The sequence below is a fragment of the Myotis daubentonii genome, chromosome 15 (assembly GCF_963259705.1).
Source record: "Myotis daubentonii chromosome 15, mMyoDau2.1, whole genome shotgun sequence".
NCBI classification, from domain to species: Eukaryota; Metazoa; Chordata; class Mammalia; order Chiroptera; family Vespertilionidae; genus Myotis; species Myotis daubentonii.
In genome coordinates, this window is record NC_081854.1 from 44,630,233 (window position 1) to 44,645,911 (window position 15,679).

The 15,679-nt window shown below is 44.6% G+C and overlaps 1 protein-coding gene across 3 annotated transcripts in view; it reads right to left on the reverse strand.

The window, feature by feature from the left end:
* The window catches only part of WWP2 (WW domain containing E3 ubiquitin protein ligase 2), a 118,992-nt gene that overhangs the window by 26,811 nt on the left and 76,502 nt on the right, over positions 1-15,679 (reverse strand). For all 3 annotated transcript variants that reach the window (XM_059667607.1, XM_059667608.1, XM_059667609.1), the window contains one exon: positions 2,562-2,651. In XM_059667607.1, coding sequence (XP_059523590.1) covers positions 2,562-2,651 — 90 coding nt within the window. The remainder of the gene's footprint in view (positions 1-2,561; positions 2,652-15,679) is intronic.

Genomic DNA, 15,679 nt, shown 5'->3' on the forward strand with positions numbered 1-15,679 from the left:
TAGATTCCATCCAAAAGTTCACCAGGTGAAGGCCTATATAACTATAGACTAGAGAGGTTAAGAGGCGGCGACCAGCATACTTACAGAGTTACCACTGCTTTTATTTTTTTATTATTATTATTATTTTTTAATATATTTTATTGATTTTTTACAGAGAGGAAGGGAGAGAGATAGAGAGTTAGAAACATCGATGAGAGAGAAACATTGATCAGCTGCCTCCCGCACATCCCCTACTGGGGATGTGCCCGCAACCCAGGTACATGCCCTTGACCGGAATCGAACCTGGGACCTTTCAGTCCGCAGGCCGACGCTCTATCCACTGAGCCAAGCCGGTTCCGGCACCACTGCTTTTAAACAGATATGCTGTTAAATACACAAAGAACAAGTGTGCAACGCATCCTGATAAAAGGCAATGATTAATTTGTGAACACAGTTGGAGAAATTTGACTCCTGACCGATGATAGCAAGGAAATATTGTTAACAATATGGTAGTTTTATTTTAAATGAGAGAACTCTTTTTAGAAACATATACAAAATATAGATAAAATTATATGACGTCTGGGATTTGCTTCTGAATAATCCTGGACAGGGTGGAGGAAGGATGGGTAAGGATTACAGATGGGTAAGGAGATGGCAAGTACTTTCGATGCAAAGTAAATACTGTATCTTAGGCTTTGGGAGCTATACAGTCTCTGTCACAATTACTCAATTCTGCTGTTGAGCACAAAAGCAGCCATAGGTGGTAAGTAAACAAATGAGTGTGCTGTGTTCCAATAAAAGTTTGTTTGCAAAAACAAATGGAGAGCTGGATTTTGTCACAGGCCCACAGTTTGCCAACCCCTGGTATAGATGAAGCAAGATTGGCTATCAGTTGATAATTATTGAAGCTAAGTGTTGAATATGTAGGGATTCTCTCTGCTTTGTGTATATTTGAAAATTTCCATAATAATAATTTCCATAATAAAATGTTTAATTTTTTTCCAAAGAAGTCAACGTTTCACTTTAGTAACTTCACTGGACTTAAAGTCAAAGTAGAAAACAGCCCTAGCTGGTTTGGCTCAGTGGAAAGAGTGTCGGCCTGTGGACTGAAGGGTTCTGGGTTCGATTCCAGTCAAGGGCACATGCCTGAGTTGAGGGTTCCATCCCCAGCAGGAGGCATGCAGGAGGCAGCCAATCAATAACTCTCTCTCAACATTGATGTGTCTATCTCTCTCCCTCTCCCTTCCTCTCTGAAATCATTAAAAATATATTACACCAAGCCCTAACCGGTTTGGCTCAGTGGATAGAGCATCAGCCTGCAGATGCAGGGGTGCCAGGTTCGGTTCCAGTCAGGGGCGTGTGCCTTGGTTGCGGGCACATCCCCAGTGGGGCGTGTGCAGGAGGCAGCTGATCGATGTTTCTAACTCTCTATCCCTCTCCCTTCCTCTCTGTAAAAAATCAATAGAATATATTTTTTAAAAAAAAATACACACACACACACACACACACACACACATAATATATATATTACACCAAAAAAAAAAAAAAGAAAACACAGCGAAGACTAAGGATGACAGGTTATGAATTTCATTTCCAGAAGGGTTAGGAAAATATAAGCATTCTACCGGAACACAAACTGAGAGCTGCTAGTCCATGGAAATTTGTAGGACCAGAAGGCGAGTGGTATTTATCTGGCCAACGCCTGACAGCTGAACCAAACAAGACACATGGGGGCTCTGCACCTCTGACACCCTCTCCCTCACAAGTTGACGAGGGAGAAGTGTTCATGTTTTATGCAGGGGCCCTTCATGGCTGCTTTACTGGGACGTGATGCTTTCCTGAGTGCAGAATACATTCCCTTGTGAAAGGTCTCAGGACCGGGAGACGCATGTGGAAAGAACTTTCTGTCCCTGGCAGAGAGGGAACCAAACCTCTTCTCCTTGAACTTGGATAGTCTTCTCTCACTTGGAAGCCTTACTCATCCTCTGGTTTTGGAGAACTTAAGCCACGTTCTCACAAAGCCCAGCTGAACAAGAAGCACACTGTCTTCAGGGGCTGGCTGGGCACAGGGAGCTGTGAGGTGCACCACTGCTCTTTCTAGTTTGGCCTCCCCATGCCCAATTTTCTCAGAGATGCTCTAAAAATCCCAGTACGTTGTAAGGTCAGAATTAAGGTGAGTAGGAAAAGCAATCAAGGAACCCTGAACTTTGCTACCTCTGCAGAAACAAATTGAAAACCTGGCCCTAATAGGATATTTCTGTAGGTGAAATGACTGAGGGCATGGAGATATCAATGGCCCAGGGGACCTCCTCAGCCCTCCTTCCTCTGGGATCCAACAGCCACAGTAGCTCTGAATACCACTTACTAAAGCCAGGGCCATCGGTCATGGCCAATATAATGCATGAGAGGAGAGGAGAAAGAATATAGAAGGGGAAGACTATGGAAGGAGGGAAAAAAGAGAGAGAACGTAGAAGAAAGTGGGGAAAATAAAGAGGAGGCGACAGCAGTTAGTGGTGGAGAAACCACTGGGTGACTCTTGGTGCCAGCTCTAGAGTCTCAGGGCTTGTCGGCCCAGGCCTTACCCTGGAGGAAGAGGACGTTCCCAGGTGGTGGTCTTGGTATTGTGGTCAACGTAATAGACACGGCCGTTGGGCAACTCTCGTTGTTCCCATCTGAAAAATAAAGTCAAGGGAAGCATGAGATGCACAGTATAAAGGTATAAATCCTTGTGTGAAAGGGAGTCCTTCACCACTGATGTGGCTAATTTGAGAGGAAACATCAAGGATGACATGCAAGATCAACCAGTGGTCAAACCAGCCCCATGCCGCCACTGCAGTCCCTGGAGTGCTTCCTGAGAAAACCAGAACAGCTCCCTCTGCGGACTCACAGTACCAGGATACCATCAATCGCTCTAAATGCCCCTCAACCACCCATATGAACTACATTCCATGGCGTTTTCTAAATCAGTCTTTCTTGACCACTTTGAGATCAAAGGTCCATTTAGGAATGCGATGAAAGACTCTTTCCTCCCAAAATGCACTCACCAACAAAACTCTGTATACACTTTCTGGGGTTCACAGACCTCTCCTAGAGTTTATCTATGGATAACTCCACAGCCTTTTAAGTCTATATCACCTCTTGAAGCCACAATTTATATGATTACCATTGTTCTCCTAGCATCATATATATTCATGATCACATTTCTTTTTAGAATACAGGATTCATTTACAGAGAATCATATATACATTTATTTTTTTTTATTTTTTTTTCAGAGAGGAAGAAGAGGGAGAGAGAGATAGAAACATCAATGATGAGAGAATCATTGAGAGGCTGCCTCCTGCACTCCCCCTACTGGGGATCGAGTCCAAAACCTGGGCATGTGCCCTTGAATGGAATCAAACCCGAGACCCTTTAGTCCTTAGGCCAGGGCTCTATCCACTGAGCCAAACCAGCTAGGGCTACAGAGAATCTTTAAGAGAGATCTGGGTGACTCAAAGAAATACTGCATACTGTTATTTATTGACTGCTCTACCCATAAGTCTGTGTGTCAGTGAATATGAGATTGGGGTGCGGAGGTGGCTCATCTGTGCTAATAGAGGAACGACAAGGTAGCAGATGAAATAAAGAGATAATCAACAAGCAAATTCATGACAAAGTACAGCCAAGGGCCACCCATTCCCACACTACCAATTATTCCTACACTCAACAAGCTGATGGTAACTCTGCTTACCCAGGATACAGTAACCAATATATGAAGAATGCAAAAATTTACATTTATAAAATGATTACCACTTTCTAAAAGATATTAATGGCCCCGTTAGTTTTTATGGTTTACACTGACTTTTCTTACCTCTCTTTAGGGAGAAGGCGACCTTTTCCAAGAAGCTGATAGTCAGTTCTGCTGAAACACTTGTTTTGAAAATGCAGATCTATTCCAATATGATTGATATATGATGGAACAATTTGAGCATAATGCAAATTTTGTGTTTGCTTACGTATGATTTTGCCCTTGTGAAACACGAGGTGAACACAGAAGACTTCCCCCAGCTAAACCCAGTCACATAAGAATACAAAACCCACACACCTACCAGTTACTTCAGTTTACCACCTTATATACCACACCCATCTGGCATTACAACTCCCACCTGATTTCAGATAATACTCCTTGCACAACTTCGGGACAACACCCACAAACTCCAACCCTTCCCACACCGGCTTCCACAGCAAACTTCAGGTCTTCTCATGGAAAACGTGTCATATTTACTGTCATGTTATGCATCTCAACCATTTAACATGTGTAAAACTGTGCTACCATCACTGTTAGGTTCCTATTGTTGTGTGTGCCACTGACAAACATGGCCAGCTCAAGAGGCTGGTGTCCCGTCTGTGAAGATCTAAAACCTTTGGGTAGGAAAGGCAGGCTGGTAACACACTGGCTTCACGCCAACTCTCCAAACTCCTCACGCCTGTTCTATAATCGAGGAGCAAATCTGATACCCTCTTTGTGCATCTGAGTTTGGAAATGAGGAAAGTCTTGAGGAAGATACTTGGCTTAAGGGTAAATACTGAAATAGGGAAGCTCCTTGAGGCAACAGCAGGAAACACCCTTTCATAATGTTTGCTCCTGATAAACTTATGTAGCTGAGAACTCCTCTGAATTCCTTACGACATTAGCTACCTCTTTCCCTTCCCTGGCAATTTTGTGGCACAAAAGCACCAACAAAATTAGTTTCCTCATTTTGTGGTCACTATTTGGAAAACTGTCCATAATATGTGGATGGGGCTACCCCTCTCAGTGCATGTGCTGCCAAAGCAAGCATGGGGCTACCCCTTTTGTAAAGACACCATACTTATTGTAGCAATTGCAGATAAAAGGCACTAGAAGACTCTTTCTTTACTCCAACCATTCTTTTGTGACAACTTTCATCTAATAAGTAGGCTCTACTTTTGACTTCTTTTATATTTCATTTGAGGCAAGGAGAAAACTTTGGTTTTATTGTACTTTGGCTAATACCTTAATTTGAAGATGGCATACTACTTGAAATCCAATGAAGTCAATGCCCTTAATTGGCACAGCAGAGTTCCCACACACTGCCAGAAAGAAAATCGGTGTGAATCCTCTTCGCTTATATTCAAGATTTACAGCAGCTCTTTCCAAGCCTAGACTAGATCTGTCCGTCCCATCTTTGATCCCAGCTGATCCTACAAATCAAAGTCTCTCTTTCAGGGACTGTTATTGTCCAGCAAATCTTGGTGTCCTTCTATGAACCCTCTCAACTGGTTTAGCTAGAAAAATAGTTACCAGAGAAATAAGGCCTTTCTTCCATTACCTTTTTGATAGCTACGTTTTTCCTTTTAAAACTGGACTCCTGCTCAGATTAAATGTCCATGTGGGTCCTCCCTGATCCATGACCTGGCCTAGCTGCTTTTCTTAGAGAACTCTCAACTCCTCCCTTATCTGCACGGCTCCTCAGAATTCATATGAATCTCTTCCTTTCATTCATGCGGCACAGTCGGTTAATTCTGTTGTCAATCAAATGAGCCTCCTGATTCTCATTTCTCCCCAGTAACTGCTGACCCACATAGATCAAGCCTTCCGACTGTCTTGGTTTGGTCTCCCATGCCAAGAAAGTGATACTAGCAGTGAGCTTTCATCAGCACATCCCTGTCAGGGGTTAGGTTTTTCTCCCTTCTAAGCATCTTCTTCCCACTGAGATTAAAAGGCTTTTCAATCAACCTACCCATGGGTCTCAATACTGCATCCTGGTCACATGGGTCATATCCTCTCCCACTGAATAGTTTTCTTTGATGCTGTCAGAAATAGTGTTCAAAGCATCAAGTGTGATTCAGGTTCCTTCCCAACACATTGCTCCTTGGCCTTCAATGAGTAACATTCAGTTGGACCACAGACTACGCAGGGTCTTTGTACCCGAAAGTACCTAAAAGTAGTCTCCAGTTTCAATTAATCTTAGATACTTTTTTAAACCTAAATTATCTTTGCTCCTGTGGATTTTAACTGCCCTTTATTCAGCTGTGTATCTTCCATGCACATGCCCCAATTCCCTCAGCAGCAGCAGCACTAAAAGGGTAAAGGCTGCCAGGCTGGTGTGGCTCAATGGTTGAGCATCGACCTATGAACCAGGAGGTCAAGGTTCGATTCCCGGTCAGGACACATGCCCTGGCTGTGGGCTCCATCTCCAGTGGGGGCATACAGGAGGTAGCCATCAATGATTCTCTCTCATCATTGATGTTTCTATCTCTCTCACCCTCTCCTTTCCTCTCTGAAATCAATAAAAATATATTTTTTAAAAAAAATAAATAAGAAATAAAAGGGTAAAGGCTCAAGATCTCAATCCCATTATTGGGATGACTTGCAATCACTTCTCTCCTATGTTTTCCTGAAAGGAAACTATCTAGTCACCTGAACCACATTTCCTTGTGGAAGGTTTCCTAAAAGGTGTTCAAGAAATTAATTCTCGCCGAAACCGGTTTGGCTCGGTGGATAGAGCGTCAGCCTGCGGACTGAGGGGTCCCAGGTTCGATTCCGGTCAAGGGCATGTACCTGGGTTGTGGGCACATCCCCAGTGGGGGATGTGCAGGAGGCAGCTGATCGATGTTTCTCTCTCATCGATGTTTCTAACTCTCTATCTCTCTCCCTTCCTCTCTGTAAAAAATCAATAAAATATATTAAAAAAAAAAAAGAAATTAATTCTCAATGACCTGCCATTACAGTGTATATTCAACGATCCTGACCAATATACTTCTTGATCAGATTCCGCTATGTTTGAACAGAATGTTTCACCAAGTGTAGGATTAAGTTGGGAAAGGATAAAAGCTGGGTGAGGGTTGCAGGTCAGTATTAGAGACATTCTCTTTAAATGGCCCTTACAAGTTTACATATCAGAAATTCTATCTGTGGGCAGCTATTCCTCTAGGGCTGTGGTCGCCAATCTTTCAGACCTCACGGACCACCAGTGATCCGCGGACCACAGGTTGGCGACCGCTGCTCTAGGGAGTCCTCAGGCGCCTTTCCCTTCCCCGTCCTCTTCCCCCACGTGTGGTACTTCTGCCTTTCTCTCTAAGCTCCAAGGTCCCTGCTACTACACCTGTAACTTTCTAAATAAACTTTCTCTTATAATTTGAAAAAAAATCGCCTATCTTCCTAAGAGCATTGTTAACTTAGAGTATTTATTAATTTGCTTACAGGGCATTAGTAAACTTGACTCTCATTCAAAAAATATTCTCTGTTAGAAAATAAAGTCAAAACCAAAAGCCAAAACCCCTTTGCACCCTCAAAAGATGCCTGGCTGGTTACTTACACAAAAGCCAAACTTCAGGAAATGCACAGAGAGTATCCAAGTATTCTTAAAGCCTCCTATGTAGAAGCTCAATTTCCCACAGGCAAGAACTAATGAGATTCATATTTTCTTACTTTATGCCCCTATAATACATGACTCTGAACCAAATCCTATTCCCCAAGCTCTGGTCACTTCCTGGGTGAACCACGAGATTTATTTCCTCTGTAAGGACATTTCAGACTGTTTTATGAGTCAGAAATCTCTGTGCAATAGAACACATTTCCTGCTCGCTGTTTTCATTGCTTCAGTAGGTCCTTTGCAAACTGCGTAGGAAATGTGTTAAACTCGGTCCTTCCGCCGAGAACCTTTCTTGAAATACTGAGCTTTCCTTTAAATCTTAGCACACTAACCTGTTTTTTAAACTATCAACAACTAGCACTTTATGCCCTTTAAGCACAGGATGGCACAGTAGTAGCTGCTCAGGCTCTGAATTAATTCTATTTTGCTTCTTCCTCTTCTTCAACCACCCCTCCCCTTTTTGCCTTGGAAAAGTCTCCAAAGCTCTTCAATGGAAGTTGACAACATTAAAAGACATACTTTCACAGAGAGGCAAGAAAATTCCTGGAGATAGTACATATAAAAATATTATTTTATGACCCAGCAATTCCACTTCTGGGAATATATCCGAAGAAACTCGAAATACTAATTCAAAAGAATATATGCACCCCGTGTTCACTGCAGTGCAGTTCAAGTGCCCATCAGTAGATGGGTGGATAAAAAAGCATTGGTATATTTATATAAAGGAATACTACTCAGCTATACAAAAGAAGGAAATCTTGCCCTTTGCAACAGCATGATGGACCTGGAGAACATTATGCAGTTAGAAATAAGCCCATCAGAGAAAGACAAGTACCATATGATTTCACTCATATGTGGAATTTAATGAACAAAATAAACTAACAAAACAGAAACAGACCCATAGAGAACAAACTGGCAGTTGTCAGAGGAAGGGTGGGAGCTTCGGGACTGGGTGAAAAAGGTAGAGGGACTAAGCAAAACAACAACAACAGAAAAACCTCATAGACACAGACAACCAGTATGGTGATCACCAGAGGGAAAGGGGGGTGAGGGGAAGTAGAAGAGGGAATAGGGGGTAAATGGTGATGGAATTGGACTTGATTTGGGGTGGTGAACACACAATATACAGATGATGTACACTTGAAACCTATCCTATCTAATAATAGACAAACATGGTAATTGACTGTACCTTTGCTACGCCTCCCATTGGCTAATCAGCACGATATGCAAATTAACCACCAACAAAGATGGCGGTTAATTTGCATACGTAGGCTCCAAGCAGTGGAGCGAAGCCTGACGGTGGAGCAAAGCCTAACAGCAGAGCAGCGAGACCTCACGGCCCCAGGGCCGGCAGAGCAGCGAAGGCTGATGTTTCTGGGGCTGGCTCCAGCCAGAACTCGGACAGAGCAAAGGCCTGGGCTCCGGGTGCCGGAGGCAAACCGGTGCCAGCAGCCAGGAGAAAGGAAGGCCTATTGCACAAATCTCTTCATGCAACAGGTCTCTAGTCCTATATAATAAAAGGCTAATATGCAAATTGACTGAATGTTGGAACGACCAGTCGCTTTGACACACACTGATCACCAGGGGGCAGACGCTTGACACAGGAGCTGCCCCCTGGTGGTCAGTGTGCTCTCACGGGGAGTGCTGCTTAGCCAGAAGCCAGGCTCATGGCTGGTGAGCGCAGAGGTGGTGGTGGGAGCCTCTCCCACCTCCACAGCAGTGCTAATGATGTCCGACTGCTGGCTTAGGCCCACTCCCCACGTGGAGCAAGCTGTCAGTTGGACATCCCCCAAGGGCTCCCAGACTGTGACAGGGCGCAGGCTGGGCTGAGGGACCACCACCCCCCTGCCGAGTGCACAGATTTCGTGCACTGGGCCTCTAGTATAATATTATTAACTAATGTCACCTCAATAAATTCAGTAAAAAGTTTAAATTTTTTTTAACATTTTGCAATTACAAGATTTTGCATATCTGGCAATGTAGGGAAATAGTCACTCTTAAAAAAATAAGATAATCAAAATTATTTTTAAATTACATAAATATACTGTTTTTCATTAAATCTGAAGTGCTGTCCATTCTTATCTGCATGCTTAAGATATTTTACAATAAACAAATAAAATTTAAAGGCACATACCATAAGATTACCAAATTTTGGTAGATGTGTGTAAATGTGTGTCTGTATGTATATGTGGTCTCGGGCAAATGGCTTAATGTTCTCTGATCTGCAAAATGAGGACAAAAGTGGCTACCATTCAGAGTGCTGTGAAGACTGCATGAAGTAAGCCACATGTGAACTTAGCATTCTCCAACACGCTGGAAACGCTTAACACATACTAGCTGTTACCAATGGTCAGGAAAAAATAAACACAAGGTACATGAACAACACCAATGATTAAACCTGGGTGTTTGTTTGTTGTTGTTCTCCTTATTCTTTCTTCTTCTATTCCCTGTCCCCCTCCAAAAAAAAGTTTTAAGGGCTACTGAGAATGAAATCATGTCGTTCAACTAACACTTCCAACTCCCTCTCTCTAGAAGCCAAGCACTACGCCAGGTGCTAGGGATACAAAGATGGACACAATCACCATTAACACACATGAATACATACGTACAGGAGGGTGAGAACATCTCCTGGGCCAGCCCTGACAACAGTAGACTCTTTGGAAATAAGGCTTTTGCTGTGAGATGATGATGAGGGAGTCAGGAACATATACTATTGGTCATTACCTAAGCTTATAAGTAAAAAAACTAAACCATATTCTGCAAAAGGCACAGATTCTCCCAGTATAGTCCTTTTAAATGGTGCTACGCAAAGTGTGGTCCATGGCCCAAATGGTTACCATTTAGCCACCAGAAAAATGCAGAAGTTTCTAAGCATTTAGAAACTTTCGCATCAACTTGATTTAATACTGCCACATCGAAACATGTGACTAGTAGATTTGTCTCACTGAATAGAGAACAAAAGTAAGGATTTGTAACAGATTGAAAAAATAAAACAAGAAGCCAGAAAAAAAGGACTGGTTCTTCACGGACTGTCTAAACTCCTTGGGCCAGAATTTTTGGCTAGTGCCAAATTTGAGTTTGGAATGAAAATCAATGGCATTGGCTGGTTTCTAACTTAGCAGAGAAGCTCCAAATTCCCATCTCTCTTCAAGTGTCTCTACAAACAACACATCGAAGAATGCTTACGAGGTTGTGATTCCTGATAGTGTCTCAAGGACCACTGGGGAAAAGGGCCTCTGGATCTCCACGACTGGGTGCGGTGGCAGGGGAGATGGCACATCAAAAAGATCTAGAAAACACCCCTCCTCAGTTAACTCCACTCTGAGGCAGGAATCGGACGGGGCAGCCAGTGACTGTGGGAGAACGGGATGGTGTGAACCGGCAGTGCTGAGGTAAGTCGGCAGTCCAAACACAACGGCCTCCCTTATGTAAGAAACCACAGCAGAGCGCGGGCTGCCAGGGTGGAATAATGTGCCTCTGTGTGCGAGGCCCTGCGCGAGCGCAAAGCCTGGGACGCACTTAGAGTTTATCTAAGCCATGTACACAGGGTCTGTTAATGAGCATTCAGTCCCCAAAGTGGACTCAGTGCTGATAAAAACCAGATGCAGGGCCCACTGATCAAAGTGGCCTCACTCCCCGTTGCCCGCTGCCTGGACCACTATCTCACCATGTCTCCCGAGCCTTCCTGGCACCCCTCCATTAGTGGACATTTGCAAGCTAAAAACGAAGAGACCCTTCCAGTTGGCTTCTCTCCTGCTAATTAAATTTAAAAGTACAGAAAGCAGGAGTGTTTGGAGACAGGGAGAAAAGGCTAATGCGGTGTTCTATTTGGACTTATGCAGCCCAGCTTTCAGTAGACTTCAGTCCTTAAAACACACAGACATGGCACTGGCCAGGTGGCTCAGTAGGTTGGAGCATCATCCCGTGCACCAAAAGGTTTTGGGTTCCATTCCCAGTCGGGGCACATACTAGCTAGGTTGCAGTTCTATCTCTGGTCGGGGTGCACAACTGATCAATATTTCTCTCTCACATCGATTCTCTCTCTCTCTCTCTCTCTCTCTCTCTCTCTCAAATCAATAAAAACATATCCTCGGGTGAGAATTAAAAAAAAAAACCCAAACATACAGACATGTGTTATCTCCTTATAATAAGTCTTTTATATATATATATATATATATATATATATATATATATATATATATATATATATATACCAGAGGCCAGGTGCACGGATTCATGCACCAGTGGGGACCCTTGGCATGGCCTGTGGGGATCGGGCCGAAGCCGGCAGTCCAACATCCTCCTGGGGATGTAGCAGTGGCTGAAGTGGCTGGTGGCCGGAGAGGAGCCCAAGCCCGGGCTGGGCGCTGCACCACTCCCTCATCCTGGCCCTGTTGCGCCTGCCACTGCTGGCAGGCTCACTGCTGCTCTGCTGCGGTCTCTGCACCCCCATGACCAAGAAGCAGCCTCAGGCTGGTGCCCAGTCATTCCTGATGCTGGTCCTGATCCCAGGACGGATGGGGTAGGGGTGCGCAGGGGGAGTGTCGTTGGAGAGGCTCCAGCTGCTGCAGCTGCTTCAGCTGCGCTCACCAGCCATGATCCAGGGGCGCCCAGTCAGCTGAGTGGCGCTCCCATTGTGGGAGTGCACTGACCACCAGAGGGCAGCTCCTGCATTGAGTGTCTGCCCCCTGGTGGTCAGTGTGTGTCATAGTGACTGGTCGAATGGTCACTTAGGCTTTTAGATAGATAGATAGATAGATAGATAGATAGATAGATAGATATTTTTTTATTATTGATTTCAGAGAGGAAGGAGAGGGAAAGAGATAGAAACATCAATGATGAGATAGAATCAATGATTGGCTGCCTCCTGCATGCCCCTCACTGGGGATCAAGCCCGCAACCTAGGCATGTACCCTTGACCAGAATCGAACCTAGGACCCTTCAGTCCGCAGGCCAACTTTCTATACAATGAGCCAAACCAGCTAGGGCTATAATCAGTCTTATCTGCTGCAAGTTTCAGAAAGGCAATGCAGCAACTGGAAAAATAAGCCCTAGGGATCTCTTGCTCGATCGCTCAGTAAGGGAGACTGAAGTTGAGAAGATAAAGTTGGAATGAGACAAAGTCTGGGTACCTTGAAAAGGCGCTCTAGCGTGAGTCAGGAATGCCTTAGTAGAGAGGAGACACTCCCCAGGACCTCTCAGTGTACGAGGACCCCTAGTGACAGGGAAGAACATCCTGAACCTGTGAGAGACACACAGGTAAACCCAAAGCCAGTCAACCCAGTGAATGATGGATGCCTTGAGCTCTTGTTCTTGGGGGAAAAATGCAATACTCCTGTCCTAGTTGCTATTTATTTGAGGTATTGAAGAAGCAGAAAACATTGAAATTTACTCATTACAAATATGTCCTGGGGACCTACTTTGTGCCGGGCTCCCGGACTGCATGGCGTTTACAGCCCAGCAGGGCAGAGGGATGTGAAACAAGCAATTACACGTGTGAGCAGAGTTACAGTACTCAGGGCGGTTTGACCTTGTCTACCAGGGGTCGAGGGAGAACTTCCAGAGGAAGGGCTAGTTCTGAAGATGGTGCTGAGGCCTGAAAACGGAAAGGAATTAATGGACAAAGTAGTGAAGAAGGTTTCGGAAACAGCAACCAGCATGGCAGAGGGTCCCAAATGCAGAGAAAGAGCGGAACATTTGTCAAACTGACGTAAGTTATGGCTGAAGCTTGGAGAGCAAAGCAGAGGGTCTTCCAGGGGAGGCTTCAGGGCTGGGTGGGGGCCTACGCGCAGGGCTTTTTAGGCCTTATTAAGGATTAGAGAATGTATCCCTCGAGGCAGCAATTTTCAGCCCTTTCCATCTCATGGCACACATAAACTAATTACTAAAATTCTGCGGCACACCCAAAAAATATTTTTGCCGATCTGACAGAACAGAAAATAAGTATAATTTTGATTCATTCACACCAGATAGCTATTGTTGTGTTGGCTGTTGTCATTTTTTAATGACAAACTAAGAGAAAAGAGGTCAGTGCCCCTGGCTAAATAGTCAGGTATTGCATGTTTTAAAAATTCTTCCCTGGCCAGGTAGCTCAGTTGGTTGGAGTATCGTTCAGATACACCAACATTGGGGGTTAGATCCCTGGTCAGGGCGCATGCAAGAATCAACCAGTGAATGCATACATACTAGTAAGCAGAACAGCAAATTGATGTTTTTCTCTCTCTCCCTTCCTGTCTCTCTAAAACCAGTAAAATTACTAGGTTAATTAAATTAAAAAATAAAACTATGAAAATAGTTTTGAATATCACCACTTTAGGACAATAGGAAGCCAATGCAGCATTCTAGGTGGTGAAACGTCAGGCTCAGAGTTGTATTTAAAAAGGTTAAAACTGGTCCTCTGACTCCTGAAGCCATGATACCAGGAATAAAGGAACAGTCCATCTCGTCTGGATTTCCTAAACTTGTAAACAGGGCGATATTCCCTGGTGGGGCCGGCAGGTCTCCGAATTGCAAGGGTCTCTGGCTTGTACGAAGCAGAGAACAGGAAGCCTGCCATGCTCACTGCCGAGCACGCAGCAGCGCTGGTGGCAGCCTCCAGTGAGGCAGCTCAGGATCCAGGCTCCCCCATGTCTCAGGGAAGGGCACCTCAGGATGGAAAACTGGGTCCCAACACCCTTCTGTGGGCCGGCACACATGTTAAAAAGTAGGCAACAGCCTCCCCAGACCCACACACAGGCCTCGTCATGTTCTAAACACTCTAAGATGCTGCCCAAAGTCGACCTCAGAGAAGTGCAGCAGCTTCTGGCAGGGTAAGGGAGGAGAATCGCTTCCCTGGGCCACTCCATCCGCCAAACTTAGAATAAAGAGCGTTTTCAGAGCCTGGAGTTTTCCAGCTGCCTGGAAACAGGAAGAGCCCAATCCCGGAGAACAGTAACCCTCACACACGCCCTACATAAAGACACGTTGAGCCATTAGCCCTAATTGCCTGTGACTGACACAGGAGTGAAGCCGGCCTTCCAGGCATTTGCTCAGCGGAAAGAAAACAAACAGCTCACAGGGGACACAGGCGGCGCCATTTTCCCTCCTTTCTGCCAAAATGATTCTGCTCTGTTCCCCCCAAATTAGACACAGATTTGAAATTATAAACCAAATGAAGGTCTTTGGAGTAGTCCTTACCACATACAAAAGAGAAAAGAAATCTCAGTAGGGAGGAATTGGACACAGCAATTGGTTATTAATCTTTTCATGAAATCAAAAGCTTCACCAAAAAACTTTTCAGAGCCACTTCTCAATACCCCCAATTCACTCCAGGCTTGAGGTATTAAGAACTATTTGCAATACTTTTCATTTGCTCAGCACACTTTATGATGAAATATGAGTTAGGCAGTGCGTCAAATAATAAGGATACAATATGTATGTGGTAAAAAATCGCATATGCTGCAGATTTAGGATTGTCGTTTTAACAACTGGGTTTTCTAAAGTAGCTTAAAAACAACACACCATATTATGCACCAAGCAAGGGACCCACCCCTTTCCCTTTTCCTTGTGAGTTACAGGGCTCAGAGGACTCACCACCACCACCAGCAGCAGCAGCAGCAGCCAGACCACGGTGACTGTGGCGACATGGACATGGGTGTCCACAGAGCCAAACTGATAACCAGGATGGACAGGGGGACCACAGACAGACTGGCCCTGCTATGACTGCTAGCCCTAAGATAAGCCTTCGTTTCCCAGTTCAAAACTATTCATGGTTCTTTCACAACCACTTCCAAAATATTCACCAGGTGCAATGCCCACCAGTGGGTGAGTGCTTCCCTCACGCCATCTTATTTGAGTCTCTTAACTTCCTAGGGAGATACCCATGATTATTATCTCCACCTCACCACAACAGTAAGCCACTCAGACAAGGTCAAATAGGGTCAAGTGGGGATTCAAACCCAGATCTATTTGACTTTGAGTCTCTGCTTTTATCTCCACTCACTATGTAACTAAACTTGAACTTCCTTTTGGCTTACTGGGGCCACCTTCTTAGCATTCAAGGTGTTTGCCATCAGATTTAATTCTGAACTAAAGGATGGCAAGGAAACTAGTAACCCATGTTAATGTCGGCACCAGTTACGGGAATGACATCCAGTAATATTCAGAGCCTAACGTCCTCCACAGGCCGTTAAGATAGAAGTTAAGAGAAACGCTGTTTTCTAGGCAGGATGCAGGCGAACACCGCTCAGTGATTTTGGAAGGCAAAATAAACTTCTTGTTCTATAAAAGCCACATTCTTGGGATCAAGCTGTTCATTTCCAGTCACAGTATAAGGTAGCATTGAT